Source organism: Moschus berezovskii, chromosome 13 (assembly GCF_049115385.1).
Source record: "Moschus berezovskii isolate FMDL1 chromosome 13, NW_MosBer_1.0, whole genome shotgun sequence".
Classification (NCBI taxonomy): Eukaryota; Metazoa; Chordata; class Mammalia; order Artiodactyla; family Moschidae; genus Moschus; species Moschus berezovskii.
In genome coordinates, this window is record NC_142472.1 from 10,004,073 (window position 1) to 10,026,638 (window position 22,566).

Consider the following 22,566-nt stretch of genomic DNA (forward strand, 5'->3'; position numbering starts at 1 on the left):
TTTACTAGATGACAAATCTGATGGGACTTTCTCGGTGATCCAGTGGAAAAGAATCAGCCTGCCAATTCTAGGGACACGGGTTCAATCCCTGGTCCGGGAAAATTCCACATGCTACGGGGCAACTAAGCCTGTGTGTCACAACTACTGAGCCTGTGCTCCGCAACGAGAGAAGCTAGCACACACCGCAACTCGAGAGTAGCCCCTGCTCACCACAACTAGAGAAAGTCTGTGCACAGCATCAGAGACCCGGTGCAGCCAAGAATGAAGTAAATAAATAAGTAAATTTGGTACAAATATCATGAGCTAATTTCATAGGAACAGTAGGATTTGTTTTGTTTTTAGAACTGAAGAGATTATCTACGATGATCTAATCCAGGACATTTCTCGTCTAGATTCTGCAATAGAATTGTGGCGTATCCTGGCTACCTGATCAGAGTTAGGCTGTCCCATGGCTGATTCCTTGCTTTGCTTTCTTAGGGTCTGAATGCCATCTTCGACATCTTGGTAATAGGCAAATTAAATGTCCTGGAAATTGTCCGGAAGGTCCTCCGTAAGGACAGATCGTTAGAGGTGAGTATCTGCTTTTGTCTCCAGCTGAGATGTGGAAAATGTCACGTACCTGCTGGCTTAAAACACCATTTTCAAAGTACTTCTTGCAACTTTGAATTCTAAAACAGGCAGCCTTTTAAAGTCCAGTGTCAGCGAGGTTCAGCCAGAATTGCTGCACGTTTATACCTAGCTTGGCCACACTTTTATTTGAAAAATCCTCAATACTGGGGGCCTTGCGCTGTCCTTTCAGAGCCCTGGAATGCTCCAGACAGGGGGCCTCCTCTTCAGAATGACCCTCCTGGCTTTGGGGGGAGCTGGGGTGCTGTATGTACGCTGGAAGATCATGGGCACCGGCCCACCCGCCTTCACCGAGGTGGACAACCCTGCCTCCTTTGCTGACAGCGTGCTGGTCAGGGTGAGTCTCGGGTCCGTCCTCCGCTGGGTCATCTTTGCCCACCAGATCCCCAGGTCTTCCCTCCCTCCTCCTCCTCACCTCCCTCCCCAACATACCCACAAAAGCTCCCCTTAATCAGAACACCTCCACGGGTGTTTCCGTTCACCAAGGAAGTTCTAGGGTGAAAACAGGTTTTTATCAGGGCTTTGAGAAGGTATAAACCCTTTGTATTTCCTTGTGGCTCAGACAGTAAATAATCTGCCTGCAATGCAGCAGACGTGGGTTCGATCCCCGGGTCAGGAAGATCCCCGGAGAAGGAAATGGCTACCCACTCTAGTATCCTTGCCTGGAGAATTCCGTGGACCAAAGAGCCCGATGGGCTGCAGTCCACAGGATCACAAAGAGTCAGACACAGACTGAGCAACTGCTGTTTTCACTTTTACTCTAAACGAAATCAAGAGGAGTGGTTTAGAAAAGGTCAGGTTTCTTGCCAGACTCCTTAAATTGTCCCCTAACCTACTTTTGGTATAATGGAAATTGACATGTTGAGGTTAAGATAAAATGTAGCAGTATTGGTAGTATCTTTTTTTCCTTTAACATGACTTTTTAAAAAGACACTGATTTAGTTTTGGCCATGGATAGAGGAGCCTGGTAGGCTGCAGTCCGTGGGGTCGCTAAGGGTCAGACACGACTGAGCGACTTCACTTTCACTTTTCACTTTCATGCATTAGAGAAGGAAATGGCAACCCACTCCAGTGTTCTTGTCTGGAGAATCCCAGAGACGGCGGAGCCTGGTGGGCTACCATCTAGGGGGTCGCACAGAGTCGGACACGACTGAAGTGACTTAGCAGCAGCAGAAGCAGCAGCACCGAGTCTTCGTTGTTTTTTGCGGGCTTTCTCTAGTTGCAGCAAGCCGGGGCTGCTCTGGTTGTGGTGCACGGGCTTCTCCTTTCAGGGGCTTCTCTGGTGGCAGAGCTCCTGAGATAGGTGCACAGGCTTAGTAACTGCAGCACACGGGCTTCATTGCTCCGAGGCACGTGGGATCTTCCCAGACGAGGGATCGAACCCGTGTCCCCTGCATTGGCAGGTGGATTCTTATCTACTGTACCACCAGGGAAGTCCCTACTGGTGGTGTCGCTGTCCGCTGTCCAGACTTTCTTGTCAAGGTTTGCTTTTTCTGAAGGCAAGGGTGTCTTAGCTGTGTGCTTCATACAGACAGAAATTTAAGACCATAAAACCCTCTGCTTATATCGTCAGATACATGAGAGACCCCTGGACAGCAGGTTTCCTGGGTCACAAACTTGGGACATCAGTGAATAATTGGGACATAGCATCCCCAGAAATATAACAAATGTAAAGCAGAGTCTGCTGGCTTTACTGTATTTTATTATCTATTAAAAAAAAATTGCATTTAGTCAACTGCACACTTCAGCCTGGTGCCCAGGGCAGAAAGTGGCAACATTTTATTTTATACAACTGGGCTCCTTGAGCAGAAACATATGAAGGCCTCCAAAGGGAAGCTAGGAGATATATATTTTTTTTCCAAGTTCAGTATCAAATGTTTGTTTTTCTTTTGACTGGCAGGCCATAAACTATAATTACTACTATTCATTGAATGCCTGGCTGCTGCTGTGCCCTTGGTGGCTGTGTTTTGATTGGTCGATGGGTTGCATCCCCCTCATTAAGTCCGTCGGGGACTGGAGGGTAATTGCTCTAGCTGCACTCTGGTTCTGCCTAATTGGCCTGATATGCCAAGCCCTGTGCTCTGAAGACAGCCACAAGAGAAGGTAAGAGGCCGAGCTGAATTTTAACTTCCACGCTGGGTGGAGCCCGAGCATGTTGCTGAATCCAGCACTGCGGATCGTCGTAACGATTTTGTGCAAGGAAGGGTATTTGAGTGCAGATGCACATGTCTGGGCAGGATGAGTTCTGTCCACTTGGACTCCATGGCTGGCTTCGACTCATGGGGAGTGGACTGGAGGGGGCGCCCGATGACTGCTTCATCTCCCTCCCCCCTCCCCCGTGATGTAGCATTTGAGATCCTTCTCGCCATAGGTGGTAAAGAGTAATTTATGGTCCGCATGGAGAGTGTAATTGATGTGTGATGTGCCCATCATTTCACAGTTCCCCTTCAGAAAGCCCTGGTGGATGCGACAGCGATTCCTTCTCTTGTTATTTGTGCAAAATAAGCTGCCGCCCCAAAGAGACTCTTATTTCTCACCAAAAAAAGCAGGGGGCGGGGGGAGGGAAGATTATTGAGAAAATAATTGGGAGAAAAACCTGTTTTGTAGAAAAGAAAACTATTTAAGATGATTTCCTTTAGGCATAAGTGTTTCTGGAATTAGATGAGTAATTTCTCAAAATAAATTCAGTTTTGAGTTTACCCTGTGCCTTAAATTGGTTCGTAATTCTAAAGGGTGACACACCTCTGTCCCAATTCCCTGAGCATGTGCCAGTAGGATTTTTCTAACACTATAAGCACAGGTTTGTGGGAAGAAGTTATCAAATTTGACCAGGCTTCTTTTGTTTGGTTTTTAATTTTATTGAAGTGTAGTTGAGTTACAATGGTGTGTTTAGTTTCTGCTGTGCAGCAGAGTGGCTCAGTTTATGTGTTCTTTTTCATATTCTTCTCCGTTACGATTTATCGCTGGATTTTGAATATAGTTCCATGTGCTATGCAGAAGGACCTTGTTGTATGACCCAGCCTCTGATTCATCCTTTTAACATTACCTGCTTCCACAAGTGACCCGCTGCTCTCAGCTTTCTTTTTGCTCAACTGAAATTTATGCTGGAGCATCCCCAAATGATGCGAGTTTATTTCAGATCTTGTAAAGTTTAAACCAGTTAAGTGACATTACAACCTGTTAAATGTCAGGGGACTAAATTGGACTAACTGGGACCAATATCCCAATTAGCCCAATTGGGATATTGTCGGTGTTGAGCTATTTGACACCTACATGGTTTGAGATATAGTTAGAAGCAGGCAAGTTCATAAGACCACTCTAAGTAATCATTCTAACTTTATTCATGTGAATGTGAGGACTTCTAAGATTTATTCTTATGCTCGATGCTAAGCAGCCTTAGTAAGATTTTTCTGTCTTATCCTAATGGTACTCGGTTAGTCCCTCCCTGCTAATGCCTCTTCTTAACTGCTGGCTTGAAGAAAAAAGGGAAGGAGCGTCTTTATTGCGGATTTCAAGTGGCAACCCACTCCAGTGTTCTTGCCTGGAGAATCCCAGGGATGGGGGAGCCTGGTGGGCTTCCGTCTATGGGGTCACACAGAGTCGGACGCGACTGAAGTGACTTAGCAGCAGCAGCAGCAGCAGAATACTTTTCTTGAGAATTCTAAAAGTAGTCATTCTAACTACTTCTCATCTTCCAGGATCCTCACGCTGGGCCTAGGATTCCTCATTATCCCGTTCCTTCCTGCGAGTAACCTGTTCTTCCGAGTGGGCTTTGTGGTGGCCGAGAGGGTCTTGTACCTCCCCAGCGCCGGCTACTGCATGCTGCTGACGTTTGGATTTGCAGTGCTCAGTAAACATACAAAGAAAAAGGTATTGGCCCAGCGAGGCGGGTGCCATTCCTGACTGAGACAATGGGTGGGTTTTACTAATGACATTTCCCATGTCCCTCTCTTCTTCAGAAGCTGATTGCTGCTCTCATCCTGGGAATTTTATTCCTAAACATGCTGAGAAGTGTGGTTCGCAGCGGCGAGTGGCGGAGCGAAGACCAGCTTTTCCGAAGTGCCCTGTCTGTCTGTCCTCTCAATGCCAAGGTATGTTGGCTGCCACGTTTTTAAGTTCGACGGCTGAGTGAGGAGAATCTGGAATATGACCTTGGTCTTAGACTTGGAGGTTTTCTTTTTCATTCTTTTTTTTTCCCTTACATGATCTTGACAAAGTGTATTACAATTACACTTTAGCCAAAATAATTAAAAAGGAATCATTAAAACCAGACAGTGTCAGGGAAACAGCAGATTTCTTAAACACGTTTCTACTCATCTTCCAGTTGGTCCGATCATGGATTGAGGTGGTGGCAGGGTGGGCACCTCCACGCGTTCAGGCTCAGGTCTGGGGAGACCCACAGTCAAACCTCTTAGAGCACACTTTTTGAAATATGCGCTCCAGCCTCCTCCAGTCTATAACTGGAAGATGATACCTACCAGTGGACAGCAGTTTGGTTTAGGAATTTAAAGGATGCTCTGTGGTGTGCAGTACGCATGTTTCCATCACCTATGGCTTCTCTGCCTGGAATTGTTTTTGCCAGATTAGGTAAAATTAGAATGCATAGACTCTAACATTGGCAGTGTTCTCGTTGACACGGTCTGGTAGGAATTTGTTTCACTTGTATCCTTGTTGAACTCCATCTCTTCACTTACCCAGCTGTGCATCTTTGGGCAAAATGGTTTTGAACATTGAACGCCCTTATCTGTAACAAGAAGGGGGACCATGGCTGTCCCCTGGGCTTGTGGTGAGGCCTTCATGAATGTGGTCTCTGAAATGCCCTGACTTGGTACTTAGCACTTGGTAGGTGCTCAAGAAATGTTTGTTTTCATAGGCTCCTTTTAGTATTGGCTGTCCCATTAAATGAAAAGAAGGGAATGATACTTGCTCAAAATGGGAGGCCAAGGAGTTAGGTGAGAATATTTTCTATTAGGGCTTCCCAGGTGGCACTAGCGGTGAAGAGCCCTCCTGCCAACCCAGGAGACATAAGAGACTTGGGGCTTCAATCCCTGGGTTAGGAAGATCCCCTGGAGGAGGGCATGGCAACACACTCCAGTACTCTTGCCTGGAGAATCCCATGGACAGAGGAGCCTGGTGGGCTACAGTCCAGAGGGTCGCAAAGAGTCAAACACGACTAAAGCGACTGAGCATGCGTAGATCGTTATGTGATTAATAATGGTGTCTTCTGGTGTCATCAGGATCGGAACTTCCTCAGATGCTTAAAAGCGATCCTCTTTGGAGCAGGGGCAATAAAAGCAACGTGAAGTTCTGTCTCATTTCCACGTTCTCTACTTAAGAGAAATCAGTGATTTCAGGCAAAACTATATGAAGAAATCTCATGAATAGTTGACGTCTTACTGTGACCCTGGAGTGAGGGATAGTATTATATAAAACGTGTTGACTCCTTGTTTGTCTTTCCCTTGGTTTAAAAAAAACTTGTTCATGTTCTATAGTTAAGAGGCTTAGATAAAAGAGTGAATTACTTCAACCTTTTATTGTCAATTTCATTTGCTGACCTAGCCATTTATGTTATGCTACTGAAAGTAAATCAGCCTGTGATTTAATTTCATAAATGTTAATAGATTTGCTTTTTTTTTACTTTTCTGTTTGAATAGCAGTGATTTACCCCTTCTATTTATGTACTTCTTCCCCAGAAGGAACTCACATTTCTTTGTAGAGGCTCTGTCATTAATTTCCATTATCCTCCCTCAAAGGTTTTTAGAGAGAGGTTATTATGTTCCTTAATTTTCCAAATGGGAGACACTGAAGCATAGAAAGATGGAGCTGACGGTATCTGGGTTAGTAACTCAGGTGGTAGGTAGAGACCTGGTATAGTCCTGCACCCCGGTTATCCTGGGGAACAAGCGGGGATGGAACTGTGTGATGTTTGAGCCCACACGGCTGCCCCAGTGAGTGATTTCATATATCACGGGCTAGAAAATTCAGGGGCTGTGCAGACAGACATGCGCACAATCGTGTGTCTGTGTATGCAGTTTTCCCCTTGAAATCTAAGACATACACGTAAGATCTCATCTTCAAAGTGGACACAGTAGTGACAAGCCTCTACAGGAACATTTTTTAGTGATGCCGTTCAGTATGGGGCTTCCCTGGTGGCTCAGATGGTAAAGAATCTGCCTGCAGTGCAGGCGACCTGGGTTCAGTCCCTGGTTTGGGAAGATCCCCTGGAGGAGGGCATGGCAACCTGCTCCAGTATTCTTGCCTGGAGAATCCCCATGGACAGAGGAGCCTGGCAGGCTGCAGTCCACGGGGTCACAAAGAGTCAGACACGACTGAGCAACATTTAGTATGAGCAAGGTAGAGTTTTTTTGTTGGTTTGTTTTGGGTTTTTTGTTGTTGTTTTACTTGGCACTATAAATTGAAGTATATTAAAATTGTCTATACTTCCTTTTTTTTGGGGAAAAAAGCTAGGTTGATTTCAGAGAAGATATCTCCTTTAGGATGACACTGATTTCATTCGACTCAGAAAAAAAATGAATTTTCTGCACTCGTTCCACTTTCCATCCATTGACTGTTAAGTTAGCAGCTGACGCTCTGCTGTAGACCAGGCCCAGGTTTACAAATGCAACTCGGTGCTGAGCCTGGGCGGCACTGGAATTACCCACAGTGCCTTGCATCTGGTAGAAACTCAATATTAGTGACTGAATTGAGCCAAATAGAAATTAAATTCCTACTACGGATGAGATACCAAGTATCTGATTATACTTGCAGCCATTCTTCGTTTTTGAGGCTTGAAAGTATGTGGCATTTTATATCAATGGAATACAATGCTAAGTTTGTTTAGGAATGAGGTATTTCCTTAAGGATAAGGCAGGGTGGGTTATAGGACTTTTATGTGTTTAAAACATTTTAACATCAAGTGTTAACAGGAAATTTGAAACAGTGATTTTAGCACTGTGTTGAATGTGCCTTCTTCCCTTATGGATGCTTTCACTTCATTTGTATTTACATATCCTTGACCGTGGGTCTTATCTGTGGCTTCTGTGCTGGTTCTTTGCCTTGGCGTATGAATCACAAAGGCTGGAGGGAAGGTTCAAGGATCAACGGGCTTTTTCAATCCTTTACATTCCATGGAAACAAAAATCATTCTTTTAACTCTGTTTTAAGTAAACTGTTTCTGAGCATTTTGCTTTGGTTTTTCAAGTGGGTTTTCTGTTCAAATATTTCCCTGCATATAACATGGGATAAGGGTGGCCTCTGAGTAAGCCTGTTTTTCAGTCTTAATTATGGGCAGCTTGCCTTCTAGGCAGCTCTCTGATCTTTAACTGGTTCCACTGACTTCACTGCAGTCTGATTCTGCAGAGGCACGCTCCTCCCTCTCCTGATCTCTTGGTCTAACAGAACAGCGGCTCTACTGCAGAGGGCAGTTCAGCTCTTTGTCTGAGCATTTGATTGAGAAAACAGAATTTCCCAGGAAGTGGCAGGAGCTCGCTGAGTTGAAGTTTGTGTAGGAGCTGTGTTTATATTCTGGAGACCACAGGCGCGTCCACATTCACAGGTTGGAGTCTCCCTTTGTGTGCGGGACAGGAGTGAAGTTAACACTTCCAGGCTGGGGCTGGGACTGGGACAAGCCCCAAATCAAACCATTTAGCGCACACTTTTCCAAACCCGTGATCCAGCCATAGCCTCCTCCAAGCTGTAACTTGAAGACGGTAATATCTATGGATAGACAGTAATTTGGTTCGGGAAGTTTAAATTATATAGTGCACTGCACAATATTACACATTTCTGTCACCCATGATTTTCCTATTTTGTGATTCCTTGTGTGCCCGGAAATAAAAATAGAAATATAGACTTTAAAATTGGGAGTTAAAAAACAAATCTCTGCTACTTATGTGCTTAAAGAATATCGCACTGTTCTCTACCCTTCTAGAAATATTAGTATTTTTTGAAGATTGATGAGGCAGGATGTGGTTATACTTTTAGAAGAGCTTTTGAATGTTCAGATATTGTGCTACTTGACTGTACTCAAACCATTATTGTAATTCACCATGTATCAGTCCATTGTTGTTGTTGTTCAATGGCTAAGTCGTGACCCCATGGACTGTAGCACACCAGATTCCTCCGTCCTCCACTGTCTCCCGGAGTTTGCTCAAGTTCATGTCCGTTCAATCAGTGATGCTCTCTAACCATCTCACCCTCTGCTTCCCCCATCCCCGGCTCTGTGTGACCAATCCCTTTGCCACCCGGTGAACTGCGGCCCACTAGGATCCTCACCATGGGATTCCCCTGGCAGGAATACCGGACTGGGTTGGCATTTCTTCCTTCAGGGAACCTTCCTGACTCAGGGGTTGAACCTGTGTCTCTTGCATTGACAAGTGGATGCTTCACAACTGAGCCGCCATGGAAGCCCTTACATCAGTCCGCTAGGGCTACCATAACAAGACACCATGGACTGCGTGGCTTAAACAATAGAAGTTTATTTTCTTACAGCTCTGGAGGCCTGAAGTCCAAGACGAAGGCATTGAAGGGCTGGTTTCTCCTGAGGCCTTTATCTTTGGCTCACAGACTTCTTGCTAAACCCTCACATGGTCTTCCTGTGGTCTTTCCGCTGTGTGCGGGCATCCCTGGTGTTTCATTGTGTGTCACCATTTCCTCCTCTTATTAAGGACACCATTCAGATTGGATTAGGGCCCAAAGAACCTCTTTTCAACTTAAGGACCTCTTTAAAGACCCCATCTTTCAATTCAGTCACATTCTGGGCTACGAGGGGCTAGAACTTCAATATTAATTTTGCGGTCACAGTACAGCCCTTAACACCCCAAAGAAACATTATTTTACCTGAAGAGAAATAGCAGAATGAGTGAGTGGGTCTAGAAATTGCCTTGAGCAGCTGCCTGTCTTCACCTGGCCCTCTCAGAAATGGGTGTGATGCAGGGAGAAGAAACACAGGCTTTGGAGCCTGGGTTCAAATCCAGCACCACAACCTTGGGTAAGACGCTTAGTGACACCAAAGCAGAGCGTCAGCACCTGCTTGCCGCCTGTGTTACTGTCATTATCATCACGCAGCTCTCACCCAGGTGGATGTATTTCTGTAGCATCATCTTCTCTGAGCCTCTTATTGACCTTTACACTGTACGCCTCCAAAAGGAACGTTTGATGATGGAGAAATACTTTTGACCGGTTTCCCTGGTGGCTCAGCAGTAAAGAATCTGCCTGCCAATGCAGGAAGGAGATGCAGGAGACATAGGTTCAGTTCCTGGGTCAGGAAGATTCCCCCGGGGAAGGAAATGGTAACCCACTCCAGTATTCCTGCCTGGGAAATCCCATGGACAGAGGAGCCTGGTGGGGTACAGTGGGGTGAGTGACCATGGGGTCGCCAAAAAGTCGGACACAACTGAGCGACTAAACAACCACCATCCTTTGCTTTCAGTTAGAAGGTATGATGGGCCTCTCAGGTCGGGACAAAGAAGCCTGGCATCTGACAGCCAAGTTTTCTTTCTCTTTTCAGGTTCACTACAACGTTGGCAAAAACCTGGCTGATAAAGGCAATCAGACCGCCGCCATCAGATATTACCGGGAAGCGGTGAGGTACTGCGAGCGGCTTATCTCGCAGAAGACATGACGTTTTTACAGTATCCCTGTCTTATTGTTACTTTCTAGCGCTAAAAACCTGTCCCCTCGAGGACCCCCAACTTTAGGTTTGCCAGTGCCTGAGAGCTGGGTGAAGACTGCGGCCCTGGTTTCTCTTTCCACTTCCAGATTAAATCCCAAGTATGTCCATGCCATGAATAATCTGGGAAACATCCTGAAAGAAAGGAACGAGCTTCAGGAAGCGGAGGAGCTGCTGTCGTTGGCTGTACAGATACAGTAAGCGTCCTCTTATAATTGTGTTCACGGCGAGGACGGGCGCTCCTGCCTCCTGGGGGCTGATGCTTTCTTCTTCCCTCGTTCACCTTCCAGGCCAGACTTCGCTGCCGCGTGGATGAATTTAGGCATCGTGCAAAACAGCCTGAAGCGGTTCCAAGCCGCGGAGCAAAGTTACCGGACGGCGATCAAGCACAGGAGGAAATACCCGGATTGTTACTACAACCTGGGGCGTTTGGTAAGCTTACGGTGCCCTGCGGCTGCGGAGGAAAAGCGTGATTTTGTTTCCCATTTATACAGTAATCATTGTAACGTCTGTTTGGTACTTGCCCTCTTAGTGAAGTGAAAGTCGCTCAGTCGTGTCCGACTCTTTGCGACCCCATCCATGAGATTCTCTCGGCCAGAATACTGGAGTGGGTAGCCTGTCCCCTTCCCCAGGGGATCTTCCCAACCCAGGGATCGAACCCAGGTCTCCCGCATTGCAGGTGGATTCTTTTCCTAGCACTATATCCTCGGTACTTTGGGGGAGAACAGAGATTGATCAGGAAGAACCTAGTCCGGCCTCATAGGATTGAATGTCACCAGGCAGAAGAAAGTGATTAGGTCATTTGAAATATTTTATTCCTTCAGGTGGGATTTTAAAAGCAAAACTGATTAAACTCATTCAAGTGAAAAAAAACAGAACGAGTGACTTCCCTGGTGGCCCAGTGGATAGGAATCTACCTGGCAATGCAGGGGACACGGGTTCGATCCACTGATGAGGGAAGATCTGACATGCCGCAGGGCAACTGGCTTAGTTGCCACAACTACTGAGCCCTGAGCTCTAGAGACCAGGAACCACAGCTACAGAAGCCTGCTCGCCCTGGAGCCTGTGCTGGGCAACAGGAGAAGCCAGGACAGTGAGAAGCCCATGCCCCAGAACTACAGAGATGCCCCCACTCACCGCAGCTAGAGAAAAGCCTTAGCAGCCACGAAGACCCAACACAGCCAAAAATAAAAAATAATAAAAGACACATAAAAAAAATGAGAATAGCAACACCCATTCTCGCCCTCTACATTTTATGAAGCCCTTTCACGTACATTTATCTCAGTTGAAGGCAGCTATTTGATTTCCTAATATGTGGGGTTTTTTTTTTAATGCTCTAATTAGAGAGCAAGCCAACTCGAATTAGCCAAGTTTAAGAGATCATAAAGGCAACAGGTTAAACTAAGGAGTAAATTACAATTTTTAAAGTCCCTTTGTGCCCTGTAAAACGGTGTTCCAAGGGGTTACTTCCTGATAAACATTGGCTTCTCTGTTTTTTAAAACTGAAATTTAAAAAAACAAACCCATAATGTGATTTCTGAGTTTTCCTTTTCTCCTGTCTCAAGGGACGGTTCCCTGCGTTTTTACAGGGAACCACCCCTCACCCCCATAAAAGAAAGCTCAGGAGCCCACAAAAGGGCTTTGAGATTATTTAATGGAAATTTTGGTTACTAACCACTCCAGTATTCTTTTCTGAGAAATTCCATGAACAGAGAACCCTGGTAGGCTATAGTACATGGGTTGCAAAGAGAGACACAACTGAGCGACCAACAGATACACACACTCACACACAAATAATTTGGTCATCTGTATTGTTTTCTTGGAGAGAGGCGAGACAGTACAACTTCTCTGTAATGATATCAGTAGAGAACAGAAAATCCAATCACACCTAGCGCAGGGTAGATTCTTACAACGTTCATGAAGTGAGAAGGAGGTCTGGAAACAAGTTGGCTATTATCCAAATACCTGCCTTGGTGGTTATGGCAGAGATTACTGTTTACTGTGTCTACACCACGACTTGCATTGACATCGTATTCTTGAGATCCACGTGAATTCTTCTTTGTTTTTTTTCCCCCACTATAGTTTATTACAGAATATCGAATATGGTTCCCTGCGCAGTACAACAGGACCTTGTGGTTTTTTCACTCTCTGTATAATAATTTGTGTATGCTAGTTCCAGACTCCCAATCCGTCACTCCCCCAACCCCCACTGAATTCTTCTTTGATTCCTTTTTGTTCCTCTTTCTTGGAGGCAGCTCTTTTTTCCCATTATTGTTTGTGAAGTGAGTGAGTGTACCTGCCTGGAGTCCTGGGTTAATACTTTAAAGCTCTAATACTTAGCAATCTTCTTCCTTCCTGCAGTAGCTGCCAGTTGCTTCAATTCCTTGGGGTTTGGGAAATTGAGAATTTACGGTAAATGAGCCAAGTTAACGTTCAAAGAAAGGGAGATAGAATATAAACTAGAGGATTCTAGCAATGTGCTCCAGGCCCTGGAACTCATCCCCACTCTCACGTAGAAGCCCTCTGTAGTCTTAACTGTATGGAGACCTTATGCCACTCTATATTGTTTACTAATTATGCTACCATGAAGTAATCTTCCTGCATTCTCTCCTGCCAACTGTTCTTGCTTATTTAAAGATTTTGTCCTCTATTGTGGTTTAATTATCTAGCTTTTGCCTGCTTGACAGCTTAAAAGCATTAAGAGCTTAATTTTTAAAAGCTCAAACAGTATATTTATATATTAACAAATAATAGGGACTTAACACTTAAGAGTTTCTGTTTGGAAAAAAAATCCTCCTTAGTCACTCTTCAGTAGTGGGAGACAGAAATGTGTTTTGATGTCTGGATCCAGGTAAGAAGGGAATATAATGCAGTTCTCATGTGACATAGGAAATGGGGAGGACCTGGATTATTTGGGACCCTGGTCTCCTGCATTGCAGGCAGATTCTTTACAGTCTGAGTCACCAGGGAAGCCCTCGTTTGGGACACATCACTGATATTAGAGAACTATGGTAATGGTGACTGGACACAGTTCATTGTGCAAGGACTGACTGTATCAGTCAGGATCCATTCAGGAAAACCAAAACCATATTAAGTATGTTAGAGAAGATTCAGTACAAGGTACGGGTTGTACAGTTGTTGGAAAAACACTTGTGGAAAAATGATATTAACTCAGGGAGTAAAAGGAAACTGCGTGGGGTTAGGGGGACAAGTGGGATGAGGTGGTGCTCCCAGAATTTAAGAGCTCAGGTAAGGCAACACATCTCAGGTACTACCACCACCAGTGAAAGAGGAGAGTGAAAAGGTTGGCTTGAAGCTCAACATTCAGAAAAGGAAGATCATGGTATCTGGTCCCATCACTTCAGGACAAGTAGATGGGGAAACAGTGGAAACAGTGTCAGACTTTATTTTTTTGGGCTCCAAAATCACTGCGGATGCTGATTGCAGCCATGAAATTAAAAGACGCTTACTCCTTGGAAGGAAAGTTATGACCAACCTAGATAGTATATTAAAAAGCAGAGACATTACTTTGCCAACCAAGGTCCGTCTAGTCAAGGCTATGGTTTTTCCCGTGGTCATGTATGGATGTGAGAGTTGGACTGTGAAGAAAGCTGATCGCCGAAGAATTGATGCTTTTGAACTGTGGTGCCAGAGAAGACTCTTGAGAGTCCCTTGGACTGCAAGGAGATCCAACCAGTCCATTCTAAAGGAGGTCGATCCTGGGTGTTCATTGGAAGGACTGATGCTAAAGCTGAAACTCCAATACTTTGGCCACCTCATACGATGAGTTGACTCACTGGAAAAGACTCTGATGCTGGGAAGGATTGGGGGCAGGAGGAGAAGGGGACGACAGAGAATGAGATGGCTGGATGGCATCACTGACTTGATGGACATGAGTTTGAGTGAACTCCGGGAGTTGGTGATGGACAGGGAGGCCTGGCGTGCTGTGATTCATGGGGTAGCAGAGAGTCGGACACGACTGAGCGACTGAACTGAACTGAAGACTGAGATGTGAGAGTTGGACTATAAGGAAAGCTGATCACCAAAGAATTGATGCTTTTGAGCTGTGGTCCTGGAGAAGACTCTTGAGAGTCCCTTGGACTTCAAGGAGATCCAACCAGTCCATCCTAAAGGAGATCAGTCCTGGGTGTTCATTGGAAGCACTGATGCTGAAACTGAAACTCCAGTCCTTTGGCCACCTGATGCGAAGAGCTGACTCATTTGAAAAGACCCTGATACTGGGAAAGATTGAGGGCAGGAGGAGAAGGAGATGACAGAGGATGAGATGGTTGAATGGCATCACCGACTCAATGGACATGAGTTTGAGTAAACTCTGGGAGTTGGTGATGGACAGGGAGGCATTGCGTGCTGCAGTCCATGTGGTCGCATAGAGTCAGACAAGACTGAGCAACTAGACTGAACTGAAGACTGAGATGGTGATAGAACAACCACAGTCCAGCCCTGGGACTGTGGAGGAGGGGACATGACCACTGCAGAGACACTGCCAAAGATAATAAGGAAGGAGAGAGCGAGAATGGGGGACAGGGCTACTCCTGGTCCAACCATCTGATCATCACTTGTGACTCCTATTGGCAAAGACTTAGCTGGGAGGAGCCAAGTAGCAAAGCACCCTAGGAACTGTAGTTTGCAGAGCATAGAAAGCTCAGCCTAAGTATTAGGAAAATAATGTGCTTATTTACCTATTTACTTTCTGGATGAGTAGTTCTTGTTAAATCACCATTTTTGTCTGTTTCACTTAAAGTGCTCGTTCACTTTGTATAGATGCTATAAAAGGCAAATGTGTAAAAGTGTCAGTTGCTCAGTCATGTCCACTCTTTGTGACCCCATTGACTATAGCCCGTCAGGCTCCTCTGACCATGGGATTTTCCACGCAAGAATACTGGAGTGGGTTGCCCTTCCCTTCTCCAGGGGATCTTCCCAACACAGGGATCAAAGCTGGGTCTCCTGCATTATAGGCAGATTCTCTACTGTCTGAGCCAGTTCAAGGCAAAATAAGAGTAAATGTTACTGGTTCAGTCTGGTGTTATTCTTTAATAAATAGTAATAAACAATAAAATACATAAAGAACATTCATGTAACAAAGTTATGCTGGTTTTCCTGGGTGCTTTAGAAAGAAATGTCATTATGAGTCCACGTGACCCCAATGCATGTTACTTGCTGGGGAGAATTGGCTGAGAAATCAATGGAATATCAAATATAAAGAGGAAATTAAGTGTTGATATAATTGACTTTCCTGGTGGCTCAGATAGTAAAGCGTCTGCCTACAATGCGGGAGACCTGGGTTCGATCCCTGGGTTGGGAGGATCCCCTGGAGAAAGACATGGCAATCTATTCCTGTACTCTTGCCTGGAAAATCCCTGTGAGTCTTGTCCATGTAACTCAAATGCATTTTACTTGCTGGAGAGAATTGGCTGAGAAATCAATGGAATATCAAATATAAAGAGGAAATTAAATGTTGAGTTAATTAGGCAACCTAAATTATTTGAAGTTTTTTAACTTTACATATTTTCTCATTTAAGAGCTAAACTACTTTAACTAGAGTTCCTGAGTCTCATGGGAAATTCCAACATATTTAGCAAATGGATATTCACAGATATTTCCGTAATTCATTCAACATTTCTTTTTCTGGCATAATATGTCACCTATTTGCTGTGTGGGTCACAGGGCAAGTGACAGTGTTTCTGTTGTCTAAGGAAAAGACAGACTTAATAGTAAATAAGGAAAGAGCCTTAAATTCTGATAAATCGTCATCACATGCACTTTGTTTGGAGTTAAAGGAACCATGTTCATTCAGTTGAGATGTGCGTTTGAACTGAATTAGAGAGAGCCAGGTAAATAATCCACCTGCAATGCGGGAGACCTGGGTTCGAACCCTGGGCTGGGAAGATTCCCCTGGAGAAGGCAATGGCTACCCACTCCCGTATTCTGGCTTGGAGACTTCCGTGGACTGTGTAGTCCATGGGGTCACAAAGAGTGTGACATGACTGAGTGACTTCCACTTTCAGAGAGGGCCAGAGGGTCACTGCTAAAAACTCCCATAACTTTCTCCCTCTGCGTGCTTTTATTAACTGTGTAAATTAAGAACTAGTCATTTTGTATTGTTATCAGTGTTAACATTCTCTCTCAAAAGACAGCAGTGTATCATTCTCTCCTTCCTAAGGAAGGCAAACAGGCTTCAGATTGACAAAGGGTTTATGTTCTTGCTTAAGACTTTTCCCGTGAGTTCATAAAGTATGTCTGATATACTCAGTTTCATAGGAAGCTTAGATAGAGGCGGGAGGACCATTCTGCACAAGGTGAGCTTGACACACAGAACTTAATCACATTGCATGCTTTGTTTGCCATTTAAAATAATACCTTAAATAATATCTAGACTATATGAAGTCTTTCTAGAAAAATACTAATGATGTTGTTTTTTCCTTACCTCTTCTCAGTAGTATGCAACATAATTTGACACCTAGAATCACTAAGTTATGGGTTGTAGTTAAAAGGTTGTAGGCTGAGGAACTAAACCCCCTGGTCCCATTCCCTGCTATCCCATTTCTAGATGTGGAACTTTGGGCAAGTTACTTCCTCTCTGTGTGCCTCAGTTTACTTCATCTGTGAAATGGGAATAGTTCTCTTCGTCCCTGAGATTGTTTGGAGAATTAAATGAGTTAGTATTTGGAAGCTAAATTTGGAAGCTTGATACATGCAAGTTTGGTTTGGTTTGGGTTGGTTAGATCTTGGAAAGAGAACGCAAAAGAGAATTGGAATATTGATTGATTGCCAGGAGGCCATGCTTTCTTTTCAGTATGCAGATCTGAATCGTCACGTGGATGCACTGAACGCGTGGAGGAATGCTACCGTGCTGAAGCCAGAGCACAGCCTGGCCTGGAACAACATGATCATACTGCTCGATAACACAGGTACAGAGTAGTGATTCAGTCAGCCCCAAGTACTGCACCATTGGATAATTAAGGAATAGAGATGATTTTTTTTTAATAGTATGTTCAGTTCAGTCGCTCAGTCGTGTCCGACTCTCCGCGACCCCATGAATCACAGCACGCCAGGCCTCCCTGTCCATCACCAACTCCCGGAGTACACAGGGTTTGTTTATTTTTTAATGAAACCAGGGTTCAGTATTTTGCTTGACAAATATAAAATCTAGAATATGGAGTTTCCTTTGACATACTGGAATATGAATGTTTGGGAAAGTGACCTTTTGCTTAGAGGTGGTGTTAAGTAATGGGGCCAGTGTGCGCTAACATCTCATTTCATCTTAAGCCTGTCATGTGACAACGGGCATCATCTAGGATGCTGGAGGTTCCCAGAAATAAGTAAGGATGCCTTCCAGGCTTATGAAACGGACGGTGCTGAGTCCATGCTCTAAAGTTCATGGATGGTACCCAAAGGAGATGCCCTCAAACCTACCCTCAGAGATCCTTATTTTTGATACAATGATAATAAACTTGATGATCTGGTTTTCTTAGTATGTGGAAGACTGGATCAGTTGGAAGTTTCTCTGTTCCCCAGTTTAAAAAATCTAACCATCCCATAAGAAATGATAGTTTTCATTTGGCAGAATTTAAAGCTAGTACAGTGTGGAAGGAGAAATGTGCTTGTTTCTAAAGGAAGTGTAGAATGTGAGCTTCAGCACTATAAATATTCAGTTATTAAAGGGTTGCTGGGATATTCTTATTCTGCAGGCTTGTTTTCTCCTATTTGGGTAGACCTGGTATCTGGGGGGAAATTAAAATTAGATTTTACATGCTATGACAGAATTTAATCCAAAGCTGTTGGTGTATTGTATCAGAATTCTGCTGGACTGCCATGGCTTTGCAGCTGGTAGGTCATGTGTGTGTGTGTGTGTGTGTGTGTATTACAAGTTCCACATTTGTTTTATTACATAGTTTACTCATAATCATTGTACATAATGCACAAAAGCCCTGTTAATTAGACTAAAACACTAGTACAGCGCAAACGTGCTTTTTAAGTTTTCCATTTTTCACTCATAGGTAATTTAGCCCAAGCTGAAGCTGTTGGCAGAGAAGCACTGGAATTAATACCTAATGATCACTCTCTGATGTTCTCCTTGGCAAACGTGCTGGGAAAGTCCCAGAAATACAAGGTGTGTGGACCCCAGGCTGGGATTTCTTGCACTGAATGCCAGCACCTGACAGGAACCATAAATGTAACTTCTGCCCAGTTAAGAACGAGGCCTGAGCCGTGCTAGCCGCATACCAGTGTGGCTTGGTCAGTCTGCATCCTGGAGAAGTTGCCCAAGAGCTGACTCTGTGGCCCCAGACTCCACATGCTTTCTGGTCATCATCGCTGTTGCTCAGGCGTGGGAGGGGAAGAGAGGCCACGGAGTCCTGGCAGACTTCCCAGCCCCCTCCCCGGCACAGAGCTGTGATGCTGTCCTGGCAGTGGGGCTGGTGGTCTTTGCCCAGAAAGAATACTGGTCCAAGGCGATACAGGAGTCTCAGAGCCCAGCGCTTTCCTGCTTTGACCTTTGTTCATCCTCCCCCGCACCTGAACTAGCTGCTTGCTTGCTGTGGCGGGATTCCCACCACTTCCCGGAGGCAGGAGGCAGAGTCCTTAGCATATTCATCCTCTTTTCGGCCACTGCTCTGACTCCTGCTATCACCTTTGCTCCGTCACACCCTGCAGTGGATCACCATTCCCAGCCTCTTCTCAACATGGTGTGGACTCGCTGGGCCTCCTGTGTATTGGAAGGAGGATTTGGTGGAACAGAAAGAGCACGTTCAAAGTTTGAAAACCATAGGCGATAAAAGTGCATGAAACCTTTGCATTGCGTGCAGTACCTTATCATGTATGTATTTCATCTTCTAGGAATCTGAAGCTTTGTTCCTCAAAGCAATTAAAGCTCATCCAAATACAGCAAGTTACCATGGCAATTTGGGTAAGGAAAATTTTCAACTTGAATCATACGGGAATCCTATATAATCTTAGTAAAATTGGGCTTCCCTGGTGGCTCAGCTGATAAAGAATCCACATGCGATGCAGGAGACCTGGGTTCCATCCCTGGGTTGGGAAGATCCCCTGGAGAAGGGAAAGGCTACCTACTCCAGTATTCTGGCCTGGAGAATTCCATGAATTGTAGAGTCCATGGGGTTAAAAAGAGTTGGACACGACTGAGCGACTTTCACTTAGTGAAATAGGTACATTTTTGTAAAATCACTTGAGAGAGTTGTTTTCAAATCTAGCCTCTGTTGGCCTTGGTGATCTGAGAAGTGCTTTGGAAGTTTGCAGCCTGACCTGTGTGTGCTTGCCTTTTCTGTAGTGGACCTTCCTTCTAACCTGGTCTTCCTTGCATTCCTATGTTCTCTGTCTTGGCTAAGAATGCATTTACAGTGATCTATTCCCTAGAATTCCTTTCTTCTATTTTTGCTGCTGCTGCTCAGTCGCTTCAGTCGTGTCCGACTCTGTGCGACCCCAGAGACAGCAGCCCACCAGTCTCCCCCATCCCTGGGATTCTCCAGGCAAGAACACTGGAGTGGGTTTTCTATTTTTTATATCTTCTATTTTTATATCTCAGTAACTCAGATTTTTTAAAAATACTTGTTTGGCTGCATTGAGTCTTAGTTGTTTGTCTCTAGAGCTAGCATGCAGGCTTGGTTTCCCCAAGGCACGTGGCTGCACTGCAAGGCAGGTCCTTAACTGCTGGGCCACCAGGGAAATCCCAGTAATTCAGATTTTTAGAACACGGCTTGTTGATGTTCGGAAGGCTCAGTCATGTGAATATTTTTTCTACCAAATCTCTTCCCTATAGATTCTGTAGCTTCTCCTTGCAAAAAAGTCATGAAGCATCACAGGTTGCTGTACTGCTCACATCGAAAGTATCTTACTTAGAAAATCGTTGTTATCATCAGAGGCTTACTATTCTAATAAGTAGATTTATTTTACTATCACTTTATGGTCAGGTCTTGATGTGAGAGCCCTGAATTCCAGCTGGCAACAAACAAGCTATGACGTTGCCAAAAGGTGTAAGGGAATCTTTATTAAACAGCTGGTCTCGAGGCATCCCTCATGGTTCAGTGGTAAAGAATCCACCTGTCAATGCAGGAGACAGGGGCTTGATCCCTGGTCCCGGAAGATCCCACGTGCTGCAGAGCAGCTAAGCCCGTGTGCCCACAGCTATTGAGCCTACATGCCCTAGAGCCCGTGCTTTGCAACAACAGAAGCCACGGCAATGAGAAGCCCATGCACTGCAACAAAGAGTAGCCCCCACTTACTGCAACTAGAGGAAAGCCCTCAAAGCCGTGAGAACCCAGCACGGCCAAAAATAAATAAAAATTATTAAAAAAACAACACAAAAACCCGAATAGCTGGTCTTCTACGTGGCGGCTCTGTGCTAGGCAGTGTGGCAGCCCAACCCTGTCCAGCCCAGCCCTGTCCAGCCCGGCTTCAGGACAGCATCACCAGACTTAGGGAACTCTTCTTTTACTTCTTTATGTAACGATGTTGCTGTTGGGAGGCAGTTCAGAACCCCGGGAGTAACTGGGAATGGTTAAACGAACGATCACTAGGGAATACGATTACAATAAATAAAGTTGGCGGTACAAACAGTATTGTTGTAAACAGTGGTTTTGGAAAACTGTTTGCAGAGGTTCTGTTATATTTCTTTGTGCAAGTGGTTGGGAATACCGCAAGTTATTCAGAAGCCTTTCCAATGAAATTGATCTCTTGCTATTTCAGCTGTGCTCTATCATCGCTGGGGCCATCTAGACTTGGCCAAAAAACACTACGAGATCTCTCTGCGGCTTGACCCGACAGCATCGGGAACTAAGGAAAATTATGGTCTTCTAAGAAGAAAGCTGGAACAAATGCAAAAGAAAAACGTCTGATCCTTTTTCCTTCATTTTTTGAGTTTGTGTGTGTGTGTGCATGAGGCAGATTGTCCATATCTCGTGCTTGCGTTTAACCATTTAAAGTCCTACATGTTGTTTACTTTATTGTTTTTTTTCTCCTGTGAAAACAAAGACATGCAAAAAGATTATAGCACCAGCAATTTACTCTTGAATGCTTGATGTGGTTTTTGCATTGAAATTGTATTTTTTCAGACAATTCAAACATAACTTCTGAAATTCCAAGGATAAAGTCTTTTTTAATTAAAAAGAAAAAGAGAAAAAAATTATCTTGAGCGACTTACAGCAGAATTAAACCTGCATTTGGAATGAGTCGTATTGTATAGAGACTCATACTATTAAACATCAACTTTGAACAGAAAATGACAAACTGATTCCTACACTTTATATAAATATCTAATGTGTCTGTATATTAGAATTTTTATTTAATGACGAGTAAATTAAGATTTTTAGTTTTTTAATTTTTTTCCAAACAATATGCTGTGTACTTCATTTGTAAGGAAATATTTATTTGTATTTTTATGTTTTGAACAGGGCAAATAATTGAATGAAGAGTGGATATTTTAACATCTAGTATATTTACACTTTTTCCATAGGAAGAAATTCACTCCTGCAATATTTTTTGGATTCCTCAACTTGTGCTATTAGTAGCATGCAAAATTGTGTAGTATTCTACATAAACTGTCACTCTTAATAGAAAATTCAAGCTATGCTTTAGACAAAAACAGGCAGCCTGATGTCTTTATTTTTGTTATATCCAGTATTAAGAGGGCTACACATCTATGTAAGTTGCATTTTTATATGTTTAGCTGGAAAGCAGTTTTCCATTTAGCTTCATAGAACCACAGTCATATCCAAAAAAATGCAAGAGGTAAACTTCCTCTCAAAAGGACCACATTTGAGGAGTTTGTGATAGTTTTAAGAACTGGATTATTTATCCTGTTTTATTGGGTCAGAATAATCATATTCATTTTGTTTTATTCTTCTATATTTGCTGTTGACCTAATGATTTATGCAATCTGTATAATTTCTTCTGCAGTAAAATTATTACACAAACCAGTATAAAAGTGTCATATTGCCTTCTTAATAGATTATTTTCAAGTCACTCAGTTGGCCAAATGTTTGTTTAGGTTTTTCCTCAAGATGTTATGGAAAAACTCAAACATTTTGGGCAACCCAATATTTGACCCTTTGTCTTCTTTCCTTAAACTAAAATCAAAGTGACCAATTCATTCTTTCTAGAATATGGCTTCTATTTGGTTTTTGTTGATGTTATTTAGTCACTAAGTCATGTCCAACTCTTCTGCAACCCCATGGACTGTAACCCACCAGGCTCCTCTGTCCATGGGCTTTCCCAGGCAAGAATACTGGTGTGGG

General features: G+C 44.1%; 1 protein-coding gene across 2 annotated transcripts in view; it reads left to right on the forward strand.

Moving 5' to 3' along the window:
- TMTC4 (transmembrane O-mannosyltransferase targeting cadherins 4) overlaps positions 1–22,036 on the forward strand; it is a 63,152-nt gene extending 41,116 nt beyond the window's left edge. For both annotated transcript variants that reach the window (XM_055426637.2, XM_055426636.2), the window contains exons 7-18: positions 478–570; positions 800–964; positions 2,528–2,730; positions 4,326–4,497; positions 4,587–4,718; positions 10,136–10,215; positions 10,387–10,494; positions 10,588–10,729; positions 17,112–17,226; positions 18,316–18,428; positions 19,154–19,223; positions 21,020–22,036. In XM_055426637.2, the coding sequence (XP_055282612.2) occupies positions 478–570; positions 800–964; positions 2,528–2,730; positions 4,326–4,497; positions 4,587–4,718; positions 10,136–10,215; positions 10,387–10,494; positions 10,588–10,729; positions 17,112–17,226; positions 18,316–18,428; positions 19,154–19,223; positions 21,020–21,168 (1,542 nt within the window). In that variant the 3' untranslated portion in view covers positions 21,169–22,036. The remainder of the gene's footprint in view (positions 1–477; positions 571–799; positions 965–2,527; positions 2,731–4,325; positions 4,498–4,586; positions 4,719–10,135; positions 10,216–10,386; positions 10,495–10,587; positions 10,730–17,111; positions 17,227–18,315; positions 18,429–19,153; positions 19,224–21,019) is intronic.
- The last annotated feature ends 530 nt before the right edge of the window (positions 22,037–22,566 follow it).